General features: G+C 51.7%; 2 protein-coding genes across 3 annotated transcripts in view; both read right to left on the bottom strand.

Annotated features, from left to right (window-relative positions):
- Window positions 1-9,013, bottom strand: part of LOC124991542 (dynein axonemal heavy chain 10-like) — a gene marked incomplete at its 3' end in the record, with an annotated part of 28,184 nt that extends 19,171 nt beyond the window's left edge. Inside the window, exons 1-5 of the mRNA XM_047562204.1 lie at window positions 8,788-9,013; window positions 5,936-6,007; window positions 3,398-3,483; window positions 2,250-2,358; window positions 952-1,067 (exon numbers count right to left, since the gene is read on the bottom strand). Coding sequence (XP_047418160.1) covers window positions 952-1,067; window positions 2,250-2,358; window positions 3,398-3,483; window positions 5,936-6,007; window positions 8,788-9,001 — 597 coding nt within the window. The remainder of the gene's footprint in view (window positions 1-951; window positions 1,068-2,249; window positions 2,359-3,397; window positions 3,484-5,935; window positions 6,008-8,787) is intronic.
- A 454-nt stretch (window positions 9,014-9,467) lies between these two features.
- Atp6v0a2 (ATPase H+ transporting V0 subunit a2) overlaps window positions 9,468-24,918 on the bottom strand; it is a 33,127-nt gene continuing 17,676 nt past the window's right edge. For both annotated transcript variants that reach the window (XM_047559958.1, XM_047559957.1), the window contains exons 12-20: window positions 24,635-24,822; window positions 24,462-24,552; window positions 21,899-22,017; window positions 20,927-21,137; window positions 17,518-17,637; window positions 16,140-16,259; window positions 14,538-14,655; window positions 13,168-13,339; window positions 9,468-12,621 (exon numbers count right to left, since the gene is read on the bottom strand). In XM_047559958.1, coding sequence (XP_047415914.1) covers window positions 12,516-12,621; window positions 13,168-13,339; window positions 14,538-14,655; window positions 16,140-16,259; window positions 17,518-17,637; window positions 20,927-21,137; window positions 21,899-22,017; window positions 24,462-24,552; window positions 24,635-24,822 — 1,245 coding nt within the window. In that variant the 3' untranslated portion in view covers window positions 9,468-12,515. The remainder of the gene's footprint in view (window positions 12,622-13,167; window positions 13,340-14,537; window positions 14,656-16,139; window positions 16,260-17,517; window positions 17,638-20,926; window positions 21,138-21,898; window positions 22,018-24,461; window positions 24,553-24,634; window positions 24,823-24,918) is intronic.

Genomic DNA, 24,918 nt, shown 5'->3' with positions numbered 1-24,918 from the left:
CCCGGTGCCCAGTCCACCTCCCGCCACCCCCCAGTGCTCAGTCCACCTCCCACACCCTGGTGCCCAGTCCACCTCCCACCACCCCACAGTGCTCAGTCCACCTATCCCCCAGTACTCAGTCCACCTCCCCCCAAGTGCTCAGTCCACCTCCCACACCCCCCGGTGCTCAGTCCACGTCCCACCCTCCATTGCTCAGTCCACCTCCTGGCCCTCCTGCTCGACGCTCTCTTCCTGCACCTCTGTACCCCGTCCTCAGCGGGTCCCTCTGGCTGCCTCCCATCGAGCACTTGCGTCTCCCGCCCTCCCTGACCGAGCTCTGGAGCCCCCACACCATCGCCGTCCCCTGGGTTCTCCCGCGGCCTCCTGCGGGATCTTCCTGTCCCTCAATCCCCTGGCCCCCAGTGGCGGGGACACTGCATGTCCAGCAGTGCCACCCCTGCTTCAGCCCCTCCTTCCCAGACACCCCAGCTCTCCGTGGCCACGATGGCCGTCCTTCTGTCCCTGACCGTGACCTTGGCGCCGGCTGCTTCCTCTGCCCAGGAGGCTCCCACCTAGACCCTCACGAGTCTGCCGCCTTCACCCGGGTCTCCGGTCAGAGTCACCTGGGCCCCGGCCTCCCCGCCTCCTCCCTGGCCTCCCCGCCTCCTCCCCGGCCTCCCTGCCTCCTCCCCGGCCTCCCCAGGGAGGTCAGTTTTCTGATTCTTAAAGCTCAGACACGGCCCTTCGTCAAGGTCACCCCGCCGCCCGCCTGGCTCGCGGACGCCCACAGGGCCGCTCCGTCACCGCGCCGGGCTGCCCTGCCTCGGTGGCTGCCACCACCTGGTGCTTCCTGGTGTGTGGGGGTGGGCTCCACGTCTGTCCCCTGGGCACCCGAGAGCGCGGGGACGTGTCCGCGCCTCCCCCTCCAGGGCCGCCCCCGCCTATCTGTGGGCGTCCTGGACGCGCGGTCACCTGGCACACGATGCCCCTCAGGAAGTGCAGCACGTTGGCGTTGAGGACTCCGTACTCCAGCGTCTCGGGCATGATTTCCATGGCCTCCTTCATGTCGCTGGCCTCGGGGATGGGCTCTAAACAGAGGCGGCCAGGGCGTCAGGTGGCCGCCGCCCCCGGCTTGGGGACCTCCTCCCCAGGGACGCGCTCGTGGCAGACTCCACAGGCCCTGCCTCCTCCTCGAGCTGCAGCGGGGCCCGGGCCCGGGAAACGGGAACAGGGCCGCCCCCGGGGTCCTGGGGTCACACGCAGCACGGGGTCACGCGCATCAGCTCCTCTGGCTGAGGCTCCGCCAGCCGCGCGGGGATGGAACCTGGGTTGTCTGTGCCCTGGGGACTGAACGTCTGTGTCCCCAGGGCAGGGACGTCACCCTTACAGCCCCGGCCTGGTGGTGCTGGAGGTGGGACCCTTGAGAAGTGACCAGGTCGTGAGGGTGGAACCCGCGTGGGGACCAGCGAGCCTCCAGGGACAGCCAGGAGGGGCCGGCCTCCCTCCTGGGACTCCGGACCTGCCGCTCCTGGGGCTTGGGCTCCCAGCCCCCGCGTGGGAGCACGTGCCTGCTGTCCAGGCCGCACGTCCAGGTCTCTGTCACATCGCCACCCGCTGAGACACCTGCTCTGCCCCCCTCCGCCCAGCGACGCCTCCTCGGTCCCTCTCCACAGTGGCTTTGGGGCGGCTGCGTCACAGCCTGCCCTTCCGACAAGGCCGTACTTGATAAGTATTCGCTTTGCCCACCGCAGCCGGGTCAGCACAGGGGCCTCATGAAGCCCAAGCGGCCTCTCCCCAAGGCAGCGAGGAGATGACAGGCGGGACAGACGCCCTCTCTCCCAGGCCGCCGTCTCCACCCGCCTCCGGCTGCTGTGCGTCCAGCGTGCTTCACCTGGACAGGGTACTTCAGGGAGAGATCGTGAAGGCACCCCTCATGCTGCTTTTGGGGTGATGGACAAATTTTAGTGCGAAGGCAAATTTGCAAGACAGAGTCTGTGCGTCGCAAGGTTCAGCTGTACCAGTAAAAGGTGGTGTTCTCATGAAAATGTCACAAGAGGGCCAGGGAGGCCAGCGGGGGAGGCCAGCAGGGGAGGCCAGCGGGGGAGGCCAGCGGGGGAGGCCAGCAGGAGAGTGCTTCCTAGCACGCCTGAGGCCTGGGTCCCATCCCCAGCACCGAGGAACAGAGAGAGAGAGGTAAAATGTAAAAAGAACCCCGTGCCTGTGTGCACCACACACACACACACACACACACACACACACACGAATTGTACCTTGTGTGTTTCTGAGAAAAAACACCACAGTCTGGTTCAGAGACTCCTCGGGGACCGGGGTGCAGAGCACCTGGAGGTAGGTTTTTTCCACGATGCGCTTCACGATCCTCTGAAACGGGGCCAACACCTGTCACTCTGAGGCTCACCTGTTCACCCCAGAACCTCCCGTCCAGGCCACAGAAGTGCTGCCCTCCCGCCCTGGCGGCCTCCGCTGACGGGCAGCTGGCATTTCCGGTAGCCAGCCGACTGGGCCACACCTGAGGTGGATGCCCCAGGAAGGGTCCCCACAGGGTGGTGCGGGCCGTCCACTGCCCCAAGCCAGCCTGGCCTTCCGCTCTGATGAAGCAGAGGCCGGCTGAACACTCAGTCCCAGCTTTAAGCTCCACCTGGGGACTTGCACAGGGCAGGCCTCACTCCCCGGGCCCGCGCTGTCCAGACCCCGCGTGCTCCGAGGGAAGGACGGGCCCTGGCTGGCCGGGGATGAGCTCTGAGCCCGCAGAACGTCCTGCCTGATGCAGGGTCTCTGTGCACCTGGGCCTTGGGCCAGGCCAGCGAGGCCCGGCTAATGTGGTTTGTGGTGGACGCCTGCGTCTGTCTGCCCGGGGCCCCGGGCCACCTGTAGCAGTCTGACCTCGGGAGTGGGGGTGGGGCTGGAGGCCAAGGGGAGGCCGAGTGACCAAGGTCAGCCACGTGGACACTCTGTGGCTGTGACTGACCCCCAGTAAAATCTCTGGGCAGCAGGGCTCGGGAAGTGGGGTCTCCCTGGCTGCAGGACACCTGGGGTGAGAACTGGCGCCGTCCAGACTCCACGGGCGAGGACAGCCGGGAGCTGGCGCCAGGCGTCTCCTGGACCCCGTGCCCTCCTGCCCCGCAGACTCCACTGCCCACCCCCCTCTGTGATAAACCAGAACCATGAGGATAACAGCTTGAGTGGACACTGTGAGTCCTCCCTGCCGGTCACTCCGTCCAGGCAAGGTCCTGGGAGCCGGATGCAGGGTTCCATGACCCTACCCTACAGTCTTTAGGGGTTGGGACGTGGCTCAGTGGTAAAGCACCCCTGGCTCAAGCCTTTCGGGGTGCTGCTGGCTGCCACTCCTGGGCCCTCCTGCCCCGCCGCCCCACCAAGGAGAGCGGGCAGCCACGCATACTTTGGTGAAGAGATTTTCTAGATCTTCATCCTCGGTGCCGAGTACCGGAGAAAACAAGGACTCGCCGCTGATGTGCGAAAGTTTAGCTGCAAAACAGGATCCAAGGTGGAAGATCAAAAGGGCAGAAAACGGTTTCCTACCTGCAAGACCAGCCTGCACTCGTACACAGCGGGTTTCATTCGGTGGACGTGTTATCAAAAGGCCGCACGTGTGTGTCCTTGACCAATGTCCAATCACAAGTTTGACTTACACTACAACTGGGGAGGGGGCACTTCATGCCAGGTGGTCCATCAGAAATCAACCTGTGTGTTCGTGTGTGCATGCCCGTGTGTGCATGTGCGTGTGCATGTGTGCATGTGCGTGTGTGTGCGTGTGTGTGCGTGTGTGCATGTGCGTGTGTGTGCGTGTGTGCGAGTGTGTGTGTGCATGTGCGAGTGTGTGTGTGCATGTGCGTGTGTGTGCGAGTGTGTGTGTGCATGTGCGTGCGTGTGCGTGTACGTGTGTGCATGTGCGTGTGTGTGCGTGTGTGCGCGTGCGTGTCCCAGCTAGTCTCCTGAGGGATTTCCTGAGGTTTATCTTAAGAGGAAAACTTTAGCCAACATGTCAGGGGGCACTCCCTTTCTCATGATGAGACTCAAACCTCACAGGGGGTGAGAAGAAAGTAGTCTAAATAAGAAGAAGGCCACTCTCCCGTGTCCCCAGTGATGGAGGTCAGCGGGGGAACCGGGGAGTCTCGGTCCTGAGAGCTTCCAACCAGCCAGGCCCTAACAGAGGAGGGGAGATTCCCTGGAGGGCCCAGATGCCGCTGCGAGGGGCACGGTGCCCAGCCAGTGTGGCTCTGGAGTCAGCTCAGTGTGACGTGCCTGAATCCTGGTCCATAAAATGGAACCTAACCTCTACCGGCCAGATTCTGGAGGCTCAGACAATAGCCTGGTCCAGTGCCCAGCTCGCGGGCCAGCAGAGGAAACTGTCTGTAAGACAGCAATGCCATCATTATGAGGCCACCAGTAAAGACCTACAATCAAAAATACACTTAGGAGCCAGGTACGGTGGTGCACACCTGTAATCTCAGGAACTCCGGAGGCTGAGGCAGGAGGACCACAAGTTTGAAGCCAGCCTCAGCAACTTAGTGAGACTATCTCAAAATTTTCAAAAAAAATTTCTTTAAGGGTTGGGAATGTGGCTCAACGGTAAAGCACCCCTGGTTCAATCCCCAGTTCTTACACACACACACACACACACACACACACAAAACACACTTAGAAATATCAGTGCTTGTTAGAAAAAACTAAAATGATGTTGTACATTCTAGATATTTTACCACCATAAAAAGAAAAAGGGGAAATATATTTAAATGCTGACTCAGAAACACGGGTGATCCACGGGCAGAACAGGGCTTCACCCGCTTAGCGGCCTGGGCCTCAGGTCCACTAGGGCTGAAGGCTCTGCGTCTCCCCAAGGTCCCGAAGGTCCTGCCGTGGCCCCGGCGGTGGCTGGCCTCCTACAGAAACCAGCGGGCACGGCCCTCCCGTCGCTGCTCTCTTGAGGAGATCGCAGGTTGGTTAACAGATTCTCCTGAAAGTCAGCCGACCAAAGGAGCCACCCAGATGGCCAAAGACCTCTCTGCGCTCTGAGCTTCGCACGCCCGGGCTGCAAAGTGGCCCCTGGGCCTTGGCTCCTGCTTTCGGCAGGCAAGCGGAGGTGATTGGCAGCTGGGGTGGGGAGCGGGACAGCCCCACAGGCCAAGCGGTCCGCGTTGGGGTCTCCGCCCTCACTAGTGTGTGGCCACTCCGCTCAGTCGTGCAGCTCTTCTGAGCCTTCTAGGGTGCTGGGCAGCATCTCTGGCCTCTACCCATCAGAGGCCAGGAGTCCCCACTCCCTTCACTACTCCTGACATTGTCCCAAGTCCCCTGGGGGCGAAATCGGCCCCTGTCAGTGACCACTGCTGCAGAGAACTGGGCCAGAGTATGTTGCTGAAGTCCCCCTGCCATGTCCCTGCGGCAGAAACCTCCGGAAGCTGCCCTGGGTGCAGCATGTGGCGCTGTGCCTGCCGGAGTCTACGGCGTCTGCCCTGCCGTGCTCCCCACCCGGCCACCAGCGCCATCCTGGGTGCAGACCCACTGCGCCTGGGACAGTCTCTGAAAGGGACGCAGCTGTCGTTGGCAGGAGGGGACACTGCCTGCCTGTGTGAGAACAGGGCCTTTATGTCTGAGCCCTGCTGGGTTGAACACTGTCCCCAACTCCCGTCCACAGAGCCCGACTTTGGAGGTGCTCGAGTTAAGCCAAGAGCCTACGGGGGGACAGTGGGCCCTGAATCCAGCACCTGGCGCCTGTCTCAGAGGAGGGACAGGGGAGCCAGTCACACCAGGATGAGGCTGAGGAGCAGACAGGAGCCAGGCCAGGAAGAGCCGAGGAAGCAGGGAGGGCCGCCCCAGAGCCCCAGGGGAGCGGGGCCCCGCCACCTTGATTTTCCAGGTGGGATCTGCAGAACTGCGGGAGGACACTGGCCCCTGCCCTGGCCGCCCCGCCGCCCCGCACCTGGCCCTCGGTCGGTGGACGCGCTCTCTTCCTCCTCCTCCTCCTCTTCTGATGTGGCGGGCATCTCGCTGTCTTCAGAGCCCAGGCATGGAAAAGGAAACGCAAAACGTGATCTTTCCTGCATGAAACGCCTGACACCTTTGCCCTCGGTGGAGCCGAGGGACGGGGAGGCGCCCACCAGGAGACTCATGCATGTTTCAGTAAAACGAAGGAAGTCCAGTCGCTGGGGCCAGCCTTCGAGAACGGGAAGGAAAGCTTGCGCTAATTCTGCCAGGAGACGAGGGACCAAGAATGATCACAGATTCACCACCAGCCCTGAAGGAACTCAAAGCAGGGAAGAGGCTCCTGGTTGCAGCATTATGAGTATTTTTAGCCACACTGAGCTCTACACTTACAAATGGTCACAATGGCCAGCAGATCAGGAGGCTGGGGCAGGAGGATCTTGAGTTCAAATTCAGCTTCAGCAACTTAGTGAGGCCCTAAGCAACTTAGCAAAACGCTGTCTCTAATAAAGTACAAAAAGGGGCTGGGGAGAATGGCTCAGTGGTTAAGTCCCCTGGGTTCAATTCCCAGTACTCCCCCCCCCAAAAAAAGAAGAAAAATGGTCACAATGCTGAATTGCATGCTAAACATGTTACTGCTGTTTCTAAAAACTGAAGGAGTGCACTAGGAATTATATAAAGGGAACTTGGAACCAAGGAAGCACTTCTGCTTTACACCTATTTCAAAAAAAAAAAAAAAGAAATTGACCCAACCCAGTGTCCATGAGACTGTTAGGAAAAGGGAACCATGTCCACCGAGGCTGGGCGGGATGGGCAGGGCCTCCGTGCAGGGTGGTTGGCAGCCCTGTCCAAATCGCAATGCAGGTGCACTCTCAGAGACCTGTGCTGCAGAAATACACAGGGCACACAGAGGTCGGGGGACACTGCTGCATTCTGGGTGGACTGCAAAGGTCCAGTGCCCACTAATTCGGGAATGGGTAAATGAAGTGTCCTTCAAGTCTCTAACCCCAGTGGCCCCTGCGGGAGCGGGAGCAGGACAGGGCTTCGGGAGGAAGAAGCTTGGATTCCTCACTCTACTTTCTACGCTTCTGCTATGTGACTTAAGGGACCAGGACTCTGGGGATACTGGAGGGACTGTTTTTAGAGGTGAGTAGGTTGCTGACTGATGTCTGCAATTGTCGGGACTCCAAGAAGCAATGTCCCTGGAAGAAAGGATCCAATTAGATCATTCAAGGCTCTTTGAGGGCTGAAGGCTTAGTAAGCAGAGAGTGAGGACAGTATGCCCAGTGCGGTGGAGAAGAGGCTCCTCTCCCACCTCCGGCCAGAAACCAACACAAGGCAGCCCTGGAACCTCAGGGGTCGGCAGCCTTGAGAGTTGCCAGGGACAGTATGCTCAACATTCTCACCATACCTAACAGGGCAGACGGGGCAGAGGGTCCCAGAAGCAGGTCACAGCTGGGGGCATTTCTGAGTGACCTTTGGAGGGACCAGAAATTAACGAGGGAGAACCTGTGAAGTGAGACTCAAAACTGCTTCCACAAAGGACAGCATATCCAGGCAGGAGACAGCGGGGCTGACCAAGCACTAGTAGACGCAGCAGAAAAGAGCCATTCAGTCAGTAACAGAAGCCCTCTCGGTGGCAAGAAGCCCGAGTCACATTTGTTTTTCAGGGTCTTGGTGTAAATTTTTTGAAGTATCAAGGTCACTGACATGGAGATACATGTTTAATAGTCCCGCCTGTAAAGTGTGTCCTTGTAGCCATGAATTCACTTGGAGATAATGAAAGAGCCTAAATTAGAGACCAGGTATAAATATATACCAAAATTCTGCCTTGGGGTAAAAAAAAGAAAAGAAAAAGAAAGACTGGAAGCTCAAAAATGTTACCAAGTGGTCTTCTCTCTTAGTGCTACAAGTAACTTGTTATTGTTTATTTGTGGGTTTGGATTTCTCCATAATAAATACGTGTATTATTTTCTGCAAGTAAATAATGCATATTTAGGGTTGGGGTTGCAGCTCAGTGGTAGAGCCCTTGCCTGGCACGTGTGAGAATCTGGTTTGAGTCTCAGCACCACATATAAATAAATAAAAGGTCCAACCAAAAATAATTTAAAAATAGCAATGAATATTTAAAATAAATGAATGTGTCTAGTACCCTTATTCAAAAAAAAAAAAAAAAAAAAAAATAGGTCTGCCTGGAACCGCGAATGTCAGAGGATCTGCAAGGGACCTGTGCGGAGGAAGACTAGCACTGGAGGCTGGAGCCACAGGCTCACGGCCGTGCTCCGCGGCCCCGCCCCAGGGCGCCCTGCGCTCGGTCTCCTACCCCGTCCTCCTCTGCACCAGCCTCCCCGCCCCAGGGCGCCCTGCGCTCGGTCTCTTACCCCGTCCGCCTCTGCACCAGCCTCCCCGCCCCTCTGTCTGAGCTGGTTCGACGCGAACACTGAAGGCGTACTGCCGTTTTTAGAGCCCCGTTTGGGAGGCATCTCTTCACCCTGCGGGGCGGCCTCCCGCCCGTCCACGCATGCTACTGGACAGCAGCGCTTCCCTGCCTCTGCGACTGCGGGCGAGGTACTCGGCCTCCCGGTGCCAGTCCTCCCATTCGTAGAGCGAGGGTCAGGGACGGCAACCCGCCCACCCCCAGGATTAATGAGTGGATTGAAGCGTTTGGAACTGTGCCCCGTACACAGCAAGGGCTAAATAAGCGCACGCTGTGGGTTTCCACTCCAGGCCCGCCTGCCGGCGGGCCGGGAACCCTCAGGGCAGGGGAGCGCCGTCGGCCGCTGTGCGCCTGCGCACGGCGGGGCGGCAGGTGTACCGCGCTGCACCCGCGGCGGCGGCGGGCGGGCTCACCGAGCTCCACTTCCACCTCCTCGGGCACCAAGGTGCGGTAGAAGAAGAGCGTGGAGGCGCCCTCCTCGTCGCTCGCCTGGTTGAGGAAGTGCAGGATGAGGTCCTCGACATCGCCGTCGTCGCGGTTCAGCAGCTCCTCGAAGAGCTGGGGGTCGGTGAGGCCGAAGGCCGTGTACACGCGGTCGCGCATCCACAGCACCCGCAGATCGTCCATGGCGCTGCGCGGTGCACCGGGAGTCGAGCAAGAGACGGGCCCGGTGGCTAGCCAGACGGGCGTCCGTGGCAACGGCGCCCCTAGCAACGGGCGCCCGGCAACGGCCAGCGCGAGGCCCGCCCCGCGCTGCAGAGGCGCGTGTAGGTCCGGCGACGAGCCCCCGGTGTGCACGCCTCTCGGTCCCGCTTCTTCGAGTCCGGGAACCACGCTACGCCCGCAAGTCGAGCGCTTGTTTTGCAGAGAAGAAAGCAGAGGTGAGATACGTGGCTGGACATCCCGGAGGCGGCAGGACCTAGTCTCAGCTCTGGGCCACCGCCACGGTGGACCCCCTGGCACCAGAGGGACAAATACCCGGCGCAAAGCTCCCAGACCCGCCAGGTTCGTTTGGGAGTTCAGGGTTAGAGAAAAGGGGCGGAGCTCCTTGGCTCTCCAGCCAAGCCAGGCACAGTAAAGCAAGACACCCACATCTTAAAAATATATATGTATTTATTTGTCATTAGCAAAAGGAAGTTCAATACTGGTAACGAGGATGCAGATTTGTCCTTTCGTGCATTTGAGGAGCAAAATACTAACTTATTCATCGTCATTTCCCCTGGCAGGGAGCTGAGCCCCTACATCATAGGGCTGACCCCGGGAACCTAGCCTTCTTGATTTTTCCATCAGGGAACAGGTGGCATGTTGTAAGGATTTCTTAAAATTCTAAACCAAAGCTCAGCATCAGTAGTCTGAGTAGGAAACCGACTACTCCAAACTGCCTTATTCCCAGCACCTTAAGATTTCTTAATATCCTTCCTGGAGAGACACCACGTGGCACACAAGCAAACGTGGCTTTATAACTTTAAAACAGGAATTTGTTGTTTTTAAATGCGACTGCAGAACTGCTGCTGGAGTTATTTTTGGTTTTGTTTCCCAAGATGGGTCAAATTCTAAAAGGTCTGAATATGTAACTGATCAACATCATAATTACCTATGCTATACAGCTTATTAAACTATTGCAGATTGACCACTGAGACCAAAATCTTGTACAATACCCACTCCAAGTCCAGCGCAGATAATCCACGTGGCTGGGATGGGAGATTGAGACAAGAGATCACAAGTTTGAGGCCAACTTGAACAACTTAGAACTTGTCTGGGGGAAAAAAATGCTCATTCCAGAAATGAGGACAGCAGATTCAGCAGGAGAGTCTTTTCAAAGTCCTCTGGGAGATGGAGAGTCTGAGGTGTTCAACCCCCTTCACCCCTCTAGCTGACCATGAGCACATCCCACTATTCCAGGGTGAAGTCATATTCTGTTTTACTAAAGAAGTCCCTTGGGTCTTTATTTTAGGACTCTGTCAACACACTGCAGTAAACATCTGAATGGAAACGGACAATGTGGCTGTTGTGACATTTTTCTTCAGAAAGATAAACATGTTTAACATCCTCAGACAACTAACCGTTTTTCCTCTGGATAACTGCCATCAAGGGAATACAATATCCCTTAAAATACACTTGCACTTCTTGCACAGCTTCTTTAAACAGAACAACAGCGGCCATTCTGGTAACATGACATGGAGACCAAGCAACTTACAAAGAAATGAAATTTCTCCCGGGGTCTAAATTTCACCATTGTTAACTATTTCCAAAGAGTTCTTTCACAAAAGTTAGGTTATTAATTTGTTTTTTATATAATTACATTCTACATAAAAAGTACTACATAGACTTCAGTTGAAAAGTGACTCTCTTCATTCCATACCTCGAAAGGAGGAGTTCATTAGAATTAAAAAGCGGCCCCGTGACAGTTACTAGCTGGTGTAGTAAAAATTCCAGCAGGTACTGTGTCCCCGGCTGCCAGCGCCCTGAAGTCTTAGGATGAATTGGTTACCACAGATCCTTGGGGGACAGTGACAAATGGTTGGAGGACAACCTGCAGGAACACCAGCTGCAAGGGAGAAGCCACTGAGCAGCGTGGCCTGGGTTCCAGTTTCCCCCACAAGTGCCCGGCATTATACTTTCTAGGAAACAACTTTCAGAGCAGGTCATTCCAGGAGTCTCATTAGCAATGTTTTCTATTTGATAATCACATATGGAGGAAAAGCTGGCTCTGGGTGACACTTACAAAGCAGCCACAGAGTCTTTACTGTAATTTTTAAAGGTTTAAATTTAGAGTCGTGATCATGTCACATGATGTTTAGTTCATGACTCTCAGCAAACAGGCCATGAAATTAACTGAAAGATTGCTTAATTACAGGGCTCCTCTATCCTGGCTTGTCATGAAAGGGCCCTGCCCTCCACCCTGAGCAGGCTAGAGGAACACAGGGCAAACGGCCTTTTGAAGTGTCACTCAGTTTTGAGAATGTGAAAATATGTCAGATTTCTTTTTCCAAATAATTATCTGAAATCAATTGAGGTAAAATATGAAAATCAGCATAATTTACAACAACACAGAATAGACCAAAATGTTCAACAGGAATGACTTGAACTCATGCAAAACTAAATGTCAAGTTAATAGATGAATTTAAATTCAAAACTATAAAAATCAATGGCTTAATAATCAGTTTACAACTGATCTAAATAGTGTTTGAAAGTTTAACTCTATCCTTATCAGAACTTTGTTTAGAATTAGTCTGAAAGTAAAAATTTATGCTATTATTAAGGATAAGTGCAATCTCTTCATGGTAAAATATCTTAATTTATATTTTTCTATAAAAATATACAAATACTACTTTTAATTCTTACTCGGTTATAAACTCTTCTGGTTCAGTAACGTCAGCCAGGCTGGTCGCTGAGTTCAAACTGCATCCACATACTGTCCTCCACAGCCACAGTGGGTTTTAAGGCTCAGTATTTAGTTTATCTTTCCAAACATACAATTACCATAACTATAACTGGTTTCCTGTAAGGATGGGTAACTAGTCTTCAAAAAATATACAAATGGGATAACCATTTGTTGTGTGTTATTTTATACCATTTCCCCCAATTATTAAAACAAGATGAAACTGTAGAAACAATCCTCTACTGTTAATTCTAGATAACATACAATATAAAATGCTTGCATATTTTTGATCAAGCAGAATAGGTAAATCTTCTGATTATCCATCATTAAACTGTTTAAAAAACTATGCTTTAACTTCAGCTATTGTAAAATATTATCTGACAAATTCAGGTGACTGAATAACTCTGTATTTTTTAATAAGGTTTAAAAGGAATCAAGTATCTAAAACCATTTTCAATAAGCCACTCAAAATTGGCTTCTCTCCCCCAATTCTGTATTTTAAAAAATAACTTTAACATGACATTTGGCATGAACTGACACTTGCTTATAATAAAAACCAAAAGAAACTTATATGTCTGAAACTGATAAACTTTACAAATATTTAACATGAGGAAGAGGTATATCTTACAGAATTATTTGGCTATATCATAAGGCAATCAATGAAGACAGAATTTTTCCTATCATAAATCTGACATATGTGAAATTCTATAACATGATATTCTCCATAAATCTGAAAGCTCCTTGGTTACAGCAATATGATCATGCCACGTTGTCACCGTCACTGAACTTCGATGAGAGTAGACTGAATGAGAAAGGAACAAATTTGGTGCCTGCACCAACGTAGAATTTGTTCTGAAATTCTACCCTACAATAAAAAAAAAAAAAAAATGTTAATGGAAGATTGTGAAATAACATTTCTGTGCTCCTTAAAATAACGTGTAGGTTAAAAGAAGCCTCTGTGTAAAATTGCTTCATCATATCGTTCCTGGCACAGGCATGTACACTTGGAAGGGCCCCTCCCTCCCACACCAGCTTTCTGGACATCTGAGAGCAGCACCACCCCGCCCACCACCTCCCAGCTGCCAGACAGGGGACAGGAACCCGCTGTGCACCTGGAGGGTGCACAGCGGAGCAGTGACATGTACTATTTATGGAGCACTGGGAAATCCCAAGAGGCATTCACAACGAAGCCGTCTGCCAGGCCCAAAGAGAAGAGAGGCCGCAAACACGGGCTTCGTCTATGGGCGTCATTTGCTTTCGCTGGCCAATGGGGTTTCAGAAACAAACTAGGGTCTTAACTCGGAGAAGCGCAGAAGAGATGCCTCTGCTGGGAAGAGGACCCGGCCACCGGGCTGCAGGTGGTGGGGAAGGGCCAGGTTCTAACCGGGCGCTGGGCACTCCGCGGACCCACCAGTGGAGGCGTATGGCATGAAGAAACGCAGAAAGCCCTTCCATGATCAAGAGGATGAAAATCGTCAGAACCGCGAAGAGCGCGATCACCGGGAGCAGCAGCAGGACTCCGAGGGTGGTGTCCACCCGCAGGCCCACACGCATCAGCATGGCCCACAGCACGTCGGAGAGCTCTGCAAAGGAAGCCGTGGGACAGGCTCGCTTTCGGCCAAGACCTGACGCTCTTACTGCTGGTTGCAAATGAAAGCAAGAGTAGGTCCTCATTCCAAAAGATCAGAACGCTGGGTCCTGAAGTGTGTTCTCTAAAAGCACACACACCCCAGCCCCTTAAGGTTCACAGGCGTGGCGCTGGCGCCCTGTGTGACTTGGCCAACTGAGCAGCCCATGCGAGCAAGTGCCTCTTCTGGTACTTAGCGAGTCACCTCCTTTCCTAATTGGCCTACCAATTCCCTGTGGTCACCCATTTTTGTGAACTGTCCTCTGGGACTGCTACTGGACAAGGAGGCAACATAAGTGGGTGCTTTGTGTCTGTGCATGAACTGAGTGCAGATGCAGTGACCAACTGCCAACAGGCTTTGGAAGAAGAGATGTGACTGGCCTCTGATCACAAAGCCCAAGTGTGTGATCTGCATGATCTGTGGACTAAAGAGCCTGCAGTGAAGTGTACATTACATATCTACTCACAGTCAACCGAGAACTACAAATTGAACAGTGTTGTTGGGGAATAGGTGTCACATGATAAACTGCAGAAACTGAAATTCACAAATATCAGAACCACCAGACTGCCCGTAATCGAAACTGTGGCTCAAGCCAGGGTGGTGGCGCACGTCTGTAATCCCAGAGACTCAGGAGGCCGAGGCAGGAGGATCGCAAATTCAAAATCAGCCCCAGCAACTTAGCGAGGCCTTAAGCAACTTAGCAAGACCAAAAACAAAGTGCTGGGGATGTGGCTGAGTGGTAGAATACAGCCGGGTTCAATTCCCAGTCCAAAAAATAAAACTAGCCAGGTATGGTAGTGCACACCTGTAATCCCAGCAGCTTGGTGGGTTGAGGCAGGACTTCAAGTTCAAAGCCAGCCTCAGCAACAGTGAGGCGCTAAGCAACTCAGTGAGACCTGTCTCTAAATAAAGTACAAACAAGGACTGGGGATGAGGCTCAGTGGTTGAGTGTCCCTGAGTTCAACCCTGAGTACCAAAAATAAAAAAAAAAAACAAATTCTGTTAATCATCTATTAAGTGAAGTCCATACAACGCAACAGTACTAGTTCACACACTAACTCGGACACAGTGCTGGGTCTCCCTTGAAAATTTACAATACCCCTCAGTGCCCGAGTTGTTCGAGTTTCGAAATGCCCCCAGTACCAGAACTCACGTGCGTGAGCCAAGCTGAGCGCCCACAGCCGCAGGTAGGACGCAGTGTTGGAGATGCAGCCCAGGCAGTACTCGATGGAGTGGATCACCTGCGTCATCAGTATTTCTCCAAAATTAAACTGGGAGAGAGGACAGAGGGTTGGACTCTGCTCCAGTGCCCGCTCCCACTGGGGAGGGTGTCCCTGCAGGACCACAGGAGGGCACTGGAGGACGCTGCCCCAAAGGCACGTTTCCCCGGTCAGCGTGCTGTGAGCACAAGGTCCCAAGGGAAGAGCAGAAGAGGGTCCTGAGAGCAGAGAGGCTGCCGGATGCTGGGCAAGATGCCCTCAGGTCCCCCGCTCTGCCTTCTGCTGTTGACGAGTCTACGGAATTATTAGTAATCTCAAACTCAGACACTAAATTACATAACAATGACAAAAATGTTGAGTATAAGAATTTTTTTATACTTAATAAGCCCAATACAGTTTCCAAGAAAATGAGGCACATCAGAGGACTGTGCATGCTGTGCCTGCCTGCCCAGCACCCACCCTTCCCTGCCCAGCCCTACTCCCCACCCACAGCCTCGGGGACTGACCTGTAGCCTCCTAAATGCATGCAGGACCCCTGATCCCAAAGTGAGGGGGGCTTCACAGAGGTGTCTAAAGTTAAACAGGTCCTGAGGGTGGCCCTAATCCAACAGGACTGATGTCCCCACAGGGAGAGGGAGAGACCAGAAATGCAACACCAGCAAAGGCCACCCCATGCGCGGCAGGAGGCAGCCATATGCAATCTGAGGGGAGACCTCAGGAGAAGCCAGCTGCCAGATCTTGATACTGGACGGACACCCACTCCAGAACTATGGGAAACAGATCCCGATCATTTAAGCCAAACTTATGTTGTATTGGTTACGGCAGCTCCGACAAAGACGGCAGTCTCTGGCCAGGATGGCGAGCGGTGCCGCAGGCTCGTCCCTGGCACTTTTTCCCACTGCGGTAATCAGGTAATCAGATACGAGTGACTTCCTCTCCCACTGAAAGGCGAGAAGGGCAGAGGGTGCAATGCGGAGGGGAACGCGTGCCTCGCCTGCCCGAGGCCCTGAGTTCAATGCCCAGCACCACGTGAACACGAGAAAGGCTGAAGCAAGTACGCCCAGGGCCACCTGTGGCCAGGCTCCATCATGGTGGGGCCAACCAGCTCCAGAACGTACAGAAGTACAAAGAAGGAGCCCAGGCAGGGCCGCTCAGAACTGCGACCAGCTTCCTGAAAGCAACTCGCTCTCTCCAACGTGAGCCGGCAGGTTTCCCCTCGAACTCAGCGCAAGCCAGATCTCCAGCTCTTGCAGCTGTGGCAGAGCTCTGGCTGAATCCACAGTGCTCATGACACCCAAGTCGCTTCAGGCACACAGCAACCTCACTCGGCAGATCCCAGGGTGAAAGAGAAACGGCAGAACAACATCCCAGACCCCTCCGTCTGACACCCTCAGCATGACCCCAGCAGCACTGGGAAGCCACCGGTGACCGCTGTCTTGCTTTCTGAGATGGCGATGATCACTTCTGTCCCGATGGTCATCTCTACAGAGGCTCACTGCTTATCTAAGCTTATCAACAGCAAATGAAAAGATTACCTCTTCACACGTCATTTCTCGGCATCCATCTTCCATTTGGTTACTTCCCTCTTCTATATCCTGGTTTCCCAGCAGAGAGACTTCTTCCTCGCTATCTTTCCGTACGAGGGTATAACCACTCTAAGAAGCAAAAGAGCAGAGTCAGTGGCTCTGACCTTAGAAGGTCACGGTGAGACCAGAATTTCTTCTTTCTCTTAACAATTTAGCTCTTTGGGAACAAAAGTTCTCTGAAAGAAAATGAGCACTTCATACCAACAGGAAGGCTTTTATGGGAAGAGAGCCAGCAGTGTTGGCAGGGGAGTGGGGATCAGGAGCCCTGTGCCTGCAGCGGGCAGCGTGAGATGGCGCCGGGACGCTTCCAAGATGGAACAGGGCTGAACCGGCTCTTCCACCTGTGGGAGGACGCCCAGAACAGAAAAGGGCGCGAAGAGAAGGCTCCCCACCACGTTCACACACCACTGTTCAGAACAGGAAAAGGCAGACATCGTCCAAGGTCCACCAGTGAAGGCGTGGATAAGCAGCACGGAATCGTACAGTCTTTGAAAGGAAATTTTAACAGGCTGAAACATGGACAAAGCCGATCACTTTTTGCTAGATGAACAAAGTCAGAGGAAAAATCACAAGCACGTGGTTCCCCTTCCAACAGGTACTGAGGGTGCCAAATTCAGAGATCGACAACAGAATTTTGCCAGGGTTTATGGAGAAAGGAGAGGAGGGAGTGTGCACAGTTCCAGTTCTGTCAAAGGACACGGTTCTAGGAATGGAGAGTAACTCGTGACACCGTAAATGTACTTAACTTGGTGGCTAAAATGGTAAATTGTTATACACATCTCACCAAAATTTCACAGAAGAGTAAAAACTAGACGTGGGAAAATCGTTTGAAAAAAAAGTTCAACACACATAACTGGTTATAACACGGTGGAAGAATCAAGGACTTTTTTTTTTGGTACTGGAGAGTGAACCCAGAGGTGCTGTACCACTGAGCACGTCCCCAGCCCTTTTTGTTTATTTTGAGATAGGGTCTCCCTAAGTGGCCAAGGCTGGCCTTGAAAGTGCCATCCTCCTGCCTCAGCCTCCCAAGTTGCTGGAATTATAGGCGTGTGCTGCTGCGCCTGGGCCCATTTCTGTATATTATAATTCAGCTGTATTAATTTCTTAGAAACTTTAAAGAAAAAATTAAGAGGTAGAAGCATGGAAAGCTGTATCACCACACTCGGCTGTGCTGCTGCACCACGGGAGCGCATGCCCAGGACTCAGCGGGCCTCGGCCTGTGCAACAGAGCAGGCGAGGGCTCTGCGTGGCCCAGCACAGGGCCCCGGGGTCCTCGCCCAGAAGAAGACCCGCTCGCGGTCTACAACACACCTGGAGTCACACTTACCCGGCTCACGCCAAAGCAGCTGCGCCCATTGTGCAGCCACAGCAAAAACAGTGGCTTTCCCAAGAAGAGGACGGGAACAGACAACGCTGTGACAACCAGCAGCACTTTCTGCACGTGCTCCTGTTGGTGACAAGGGGAGAAGAACAGCTGAAATACAGACGCAGGGTGGGGGCTGGGGTCGGGTGGAGTGCTTGCCTGCATGTGTGGGGCACTGGGTCCGCTTCTCAGCACCACAGATAAATAAATAAAACGAAGGTCTATCAACATCTAAAACAGTACTTTTTAAAAAATACAGACACAAAACAGCCTCGATAGGGGACGTGATGAAATTAGCGAGGAGCAGCTGCGGTGTCCCCAGCCCAGAGCTACCTGCTCAGCGGAGTTCGCTACCACTGCCCGAAACACAGCCCAAGGCCACAACCGATGGCACAGCAACCACAGGGCGGTGGAGCATCATTTTGTTTTAGGTCAGTCAACAGAGTTTTGGAAAATGCTAAGTGGAGTCAAACTCTAGCTAATAATTTTCTGAAAACTCTATTAACGAGAAAATGGAAACACAAGCATAATACTTTTTAACATCCGGTCATCTTAGGTTTTTAAATTTATTATTATAAAAACTATTGGAGGAATGTGAGTGTTTGAGTTAGATTTGTTTCTACACATGGAAAATATTGCAATAGCATTCAGAACAAGACCAGAAACACTGTCTTAAAAAATAATTTCATGAGACAGAAAAGGAGGGAGTCCTCCCTAACTCCTTCTATGAAGCCAGTATCACTCTGATACCAAAACCAGACACAGACACATCAAGGAAAGAAAACTTTAGACCCACATCTCTGATGAATATAGACACAAAAATCCTTAACAAAATACTGGCAAATCACATACAAAAACATATTAAGAAGATAGTGAACCACAATCAAGTGGGGTTCATCCCAGGAATGCAAGGTTGGTTCAACATCTGGAAATCAATAAATGTAATCCATCATGTCAACAGACTTAAGATTAAGAATCATACGATTATTTCAATAGATGCAGAGAAAGCATTTGACAAAACAGCACCCTTCATGCTCAAAACACTAGAAAAAATAGGGATGGTAGGAATATACCTCAACATGGTAAAGGCTATCTATGCTAAGCCCACAGCCAATATCATTTTTTTTTTTTCCTATACCCCATACCCCCGTCTGAGGGTCCGGGGATTCGAACCGCGGCCCTTGAGCATGCTAGGCAAGCCCTCTCCAAAATGAGCTATTTCTTCAGCTCACCAATATCATTCCTAACGGAGAAAAACTGAAAGAATTCCCTTTAAAAACTAGAACAAGACAGGGATGCCCTCTTTCACCACTTCCATTCAATATCATACTTGAAATACTAGCCAGAGCAATTAGACCAAAGAAATTAAAGGGATACAAATAGGAAAAGAAGAACTCGAGCTGTCACTATTTGTTGATGACATGATTCTATATTTAGAGAATCCAAAAAAATTCCACCAGAAAACTTCTAGAACTAATAAATGAATTCAGCAAAGTAGCAGGATATAAAATCAACACGAAGAAATCTAATGCATTTCTATTCATAAGCAATGAATCATCTGAAAGAAAAATGAAGAAAACAACTCTGTTCACAATAGTCTCAAAAAAAAATAAAATAAAATACTTGGGAATCAATCTAACCAAAGAGGTGAAAGATCTCTACAATGAAAACTACGAAACATTGAAGAAAGAAATTGAAGAAGACCTTAGAAGATGGAAAGATCTCCCATGTTCTTGGATAGGCAGAATTAACATTATCCAAATGGCCATACTTCCAAAGGCGCTATACAGATTTAAAGCAATTCCAATTAAAATCTCAATGACATTTCTCATAGAAATAGAGAAAGCAATCATGAAATTCATCTGGAAGAACAGAAGACCCGGAATAGCCAAAGCAATCCTGGGCAGGAAGAGTGATGCAGGAGGTATCACAATACCAGACATGAGCAATAGTAACAAAAATGGCATGATATTGCACCAAAATAGACAGGGAGACCAATGGCACAGGATAGAAGACACAGAGACATACCCACATAAATACAGTCATGTCATACTAGACAAAGGTGCCAAAAACTTACAATGGAGAAAAGATAGCCTCTTCAATAAGTGGTGCTGGGAAAACTGAAAATCCATATGCAGTAAAATGAAATTAAACCCCTATCTCTCACCCTGTATAAAACTCAACTCAAAATGGATCACGGATCTAGGAACTGGACCTGAGACCCTTCACCAAATAGAAGAAAAAGTAGGCCCAAATCTTCATCACGTTGGCTTAGGACCAGACTTCCTTAATAAGACTCTTAAAGCACAAGAAATGAAAGCAAGGATCAATAAATGGGATGGATTCAAACTAAAAAGCTCTTTCTCAGCAAAGGAAACAATCAATAATGTGAAAAAAGAACCTATAGAGTGGGAGAAAATCTTTTCCACATGCACTTCTGATAAAGCACTAATCTCCAAAGTTTATGAAGAGCGTATAAAACGTTACACCAAAAATACAAAGAACCCAATCAATAAATGGGCTAAGGAACTGGGCAGATACTTTACAGAAGATATACAGGTGTTTAACAAATATATGAAAAAGTGTTCAACATCTCTAGTAATTAGAAAAATGCAAATTAAAATTTCATCTAACTCCAATTAGAATGGTTGTTACCAAGAACACAAGCAATAAGTATTGGTGTGGACTGGTTCAAGCCCGGGTCCTGCCAGCTGTGAGTGACTGGGTCCACCCTGTGGAGCCGTGGAAGAACTGAGAAAAACAGCAGCCGAGGAGCACACGCTCAGGTGTGCAGCAGGTGCAAGATAAAGGCAGCTTCCCCTGGCTGCTCGTGCCAGGGGCCTGTGCCCACTGAACTCCCTTACGCTTACCTGTATCTGTGTTATTCTCATTTCTGTAAGATAATGATAAAATACGATTTTTAAAACCACGAATAAGAGGAACAGAAATGAAAGTAGAAACTCAAAAGCTCAAAGATTGCAGCTTGCCAGCAAAGCCCAGAGCTGTGCGTGGAGCTCCACACCTGCTTAGACGCACTCCACCAACAAGTGGAAATGCTCCCTCAGGGGTGCGCTAGCGCCTCCCTGAACACCCGGTCTCTACACAGCAGGCTGAGTGGCACCTGCCCTGACGTCCTTGGGGAGGAGGGCACCATGGCACTTGCAGAAGGAGCCCTGATGTCAAGTGCAGTGCCTGGGCAGCACCTCAGCACAGCGTCCAGAGCAGGACTGGCATGCTCTGGTGACAGCACAGGGACACTGAGGCCTCTGGCCTCCCAGGGGGCTGCAGCCAGCACCCTCACTAGCTGTGCGGATAGAAGGAACGGAGGCAGGGAGCCTGCCGGGGGACCTGGACGTGGGACAGACGTACGCACCTGCCCTGGGTAGAGGCCACTCGTCCCGCTCGCTGGGAATATGAACATGTTGATGAATTCGATCAGGATGCTGGGAGCCTCCCTGGAAGTTTCTGCCGAAAACACGAGCCACTTATAGACAATCATGAAGATGAGGTATCCAAAGATGCAGAGCATGAACAGGAGCTCGGGGATGGAAACCAGGAGAATATTGAACTTCTTCCTGAAGTGCCTGGGAGACAAGCACCCATCAGCCCAGGGACAAGCACCACCAGGCCCTGAGCAGGGGCAGCAGAAATTCTGACTCAATAAGAAGGGCCACCCCAGAGTGACAGCCCGGCTGCAGGTCTCTCCACGGAGGAGAGGACTGTGGACAGGACCAAACCTGCTCGATTCCTTCCTGCAGACACATTCCTTTCCTCAAAGTGAGGCCACACGTGACTAGTGACCTGGCTTCAGAATGCTCTATCTTAAAGAGGCTGTTAGAAAAGGTTTTCAAGTTTCAATTATGTTAAGACTTAAGGCTACAACATTAAATTATACCAATTATCTTAGAGCTGAGAATGAACAGGAATAAAAGGATTCGATCTCTTACTTTTACTCTACTAGCTCTAATTAACAAAATAAAAACAAAGAGGTTTTCAATTTATAAAATAAAAAAGGAATACGGCAAACGTCACCCCTGACTTGAATCTACATGGCAAGGGTCCATTTGAGCACAAGGTCCATGAGCACAAGGGCTTTTCTCCCGTGCTCTTCACTGCTGAGTCCCCAGGGTCTAGAAAGTGCCTGGCACGCAGCAGGCACTCAACGGACACATGCGGAATGAACTAATCCATGCACACGAGACCTAAGTAATCAAACAGACCCGTGTAACATACCACAGAGCACCTGGCTGCCCTTTACCCAATCCAACAGTCTGAGAGAAGAAGCACAAATTAAGAAGGGCCAAACGTGGTTTACAAACATAGCTTTAAAAAAATCTATACTTACAAGTGGTTAAATATTCCCAGAGTGACACCAAAAGTCATGTGAATGATTCCTAAAATCACAGACATTTTCATTTTGAAAGAATTTAGGAAAGTGAGGCGATTTGTTGCCAAGTTCCAAATCTAAAGACCAAAAAAAAAAAAAAAAAGAAAAAAAGAAAGACACCGTTAACATCCTTCAACAGTTAATGTTTCAGAGTTCCTCTCAGATGGAGAGCAGCTCTAAATTTACAAAGAAACAACATTCCAATTTTTCTCCTGATGGTTTCTACCTGGGAACCACTGATTTTCTTAAAACAGGGCCACAGGCTGTCAGAAAACAATCCCAACAAAATAAAATCCAAGCCATGTGCGTGGCACAGGTCTAAATCCCAGCAACTCAGGAGACTGAGGCAGGAAGGTGGCAAGTTCAAGGTCAATCTCAGCAGGTTAGCAAGACCCTGTCTCAAAACAACAAATAAAAGGGCTGGGATGTGGCTCAGTGGTTAAGCACCCCTGGGTTCTATCCCCAGTACCAAAAAAGTAAAAAAACATACAATTCAAGAATCACTAAGGACACCAATACAGTTGCAGGAAGTGAACAGGAAGAAAAGCAAGGGACAACCTCGAGGCGCAGAGGCTCGGCTCCCTCCAGCACCCGAGGAAGGAGAGGACGCTTCACAGGCGCGGGGTACATGCCTCTCCCCCAGGCAGCAGATGTACACGCACATGCTACAGCGTGCTCAGAGACATGTTTCCACATGCTTTCACGTCCCTCACCTGTGAACTTTCTAATAATGTAAAAAAAAAAAAAAAAAAAACTGAAAGCAGAACTACAGCCAGTGGCCAGGCTGTGCCTAGCCGAGGGCCGGGCAGGCGCCAGCAGGCACTGAGCTCCCGGCTGAGCTGAACGCTGACAGCAAAGCACAGAGCTGGGCTGTCTCCCTGGCAGCTGTGACCCCAGCCCCCACAGGTCCCCACTCAGTGACTGTTTCTCCTCCTCTCTGAAAACTAATTTCCACAGGAGGCCTTCAAGAAGACAGGGAAAAGGGAAACATGACCTAGGACAGAACACGATCATTCTATTTAAGTAAACGCAAGAGTTTAGAAGGAACCGGGTAATGACACAGGGACCAGTCGGCCTTGCTGACATGATCCATCTGTCCCATCGGGAGGGGGACAGAGTGAAGTCCAGCAGCCAGGGGAGCACACAGGTGTAGCCTCAGCCCAGTCAACACGGCCTTTCTTCCCCCCTCGCAGGGCTGGGGACAGAACCCAGGACCTCGCACATCAGGCAGGTGCCTGCCACGGAGCCACGCCCTGGCCCTAGTCGGCCTTGCAATGGCAGCTACACAAAGCTGCCTAGAACCACCTCTTGGATGGAGGCTGGGGACAAGAACACGTGTGTGCTCCTTTGCGTCATCATGGAGAAGCTGCAATGGGGACCCCAGGTGGACAGCAGGGGCTCGTGGGCAGGCTTTGTGGGAACTGTTCACGTCTCTTTGCAGCAACGGAGGAATGTCACGTCTGTTTGTAAAATTAAAGTAATAACAACAAAACCATGCCCCAATCTTCCCCTCTGGCCCAAACACCCAAACTGTCTTCCTTGGTTCCTTTATGCAGAAACATTTCTTTCCTGAAAGGAGGGCCACAGGGTACTACTGAATCTGGCTGCAAACCTTAAACTGCCACAAAAGTGTTTTGAGTTCCCAATTACACAGACTTAAGACATGGCATTAAATAAAAAATTAAATTATATATTTAGAGATAAGAATAAGGGCACCAGGCACAGTGGCACACGCCTGTTATCCCAGTGGCTTGTGAGGCTGAGGCAGGAGGATCCCTAGTTCAAGGCCAGACTCAACAATTTAACGAGGTCATCTCTAAATAAAATATAAATATAAAAAGGGCTGGGGACGTGGTTCCATTGCCCCTAGGTTCAATCCCCAGTATCAAAAAAAAAAAAAAAAAAAAGAATAAAGGAGACATATTATAAGACTAAGAACTTGGGAGAGCACAGATTACAGCACACCAAACTTTTCCATCCAGTTTGGATGGCTCCTTATTGTCTGCAATTACACGGCCCCTCTGAACTAACCCTGGATGGTTCCCAAGACTTCTCTGGAGAAGGACAGCTCCCCAGGAAGATGAGATGGGGCAAGGGACCTGCCTCGTGCACCCCGTGGTCCTCGGCCTCGTGGGACCCAGCCAGCCAGGCCCCCTGTGGGGTCGGGCGACGTCTTTACTCCTTTATGGACACGTGTCCCCTTCAGATAGCTGCCCCGACAGGTGCCCCAGGACCTTCAGCTCCTTCTAGCTCCCGAACCGCGTATTATTCCAACACCAAGGGTGAATGACCATTTACACAAAGAAGGAACGAGAGCAGCCTAAGTCCCTGGCTCTGGAGCACGAGGCTGGAACCTGGACCTCTCCCACACTGACATGGCTTCCCACGTGGAGCGCACGACTCCTGCTAGAGGGGCGGGCAGTGCACGGGGAGCCACCAGCGTGCAGGCCGTAGCCACCTGGGGCACCGTCCTCACTCACAGTGCGCCAACAGTCTAGGAGAGGCTAGAGAGCACACTCACTGGGTCAATCCCAAAGGGGTAAGGGCCTCGGAACACTCCAGGAACGGCCGGGTCCAGCTGCAGAACCCTGCTGTGCCTCACGACGCTGTCACTGTAACAAGCAGAGCAGGCAGGTTGGGCGGCGCAGGAAGGCCTGGAAGGCCTCCCGCCCGTGCCCTCCGCGCCGCACTCACTTCCAGAGCACCATCTTGTCGCGCTCCTGAGCAGCGTGGCTGGAGCTGTACATGGCAGACACGTTCCACCGAGAGCCGAAGATGTTGACCGACTTGGAGAAGCAGTCGTTGTAGACGAGGCCAGTGTACACCGAGAACAGCCCCATGAGCAGCAGGATGTAGCGGCCGTTGAAAAACATCCTCAGGATCTGTGGGAGGCCAAGCGCCCGTCAAAACAGGACCGCAGGGAAGCGTGTTCCCAGTCACTTCTCCCGGGGCGTCTCAGAAACCTAGCATGGCACCCA

This window comes from Sciurus carolinensis, chromosome 8, assembly GCF_902686445.1.
Source record: "Sciurus carolinensis chromosome 8, mSciCar1.2, whole genome shotgun sequence".
In the NCBI taxonomy this organism is placed as follows: domain Eukaryota; kingdom Metazoa; phylum Chordata; class Mammalia; order Rodentia; family Sciuridae; genus Sciurus; species Sciurus carolinensis.
The sequence above is the reverse complement of the archived record's forward strand: the minus strand, read 5'-3'. Positions and strand labels throughout refer to the sequence as shown.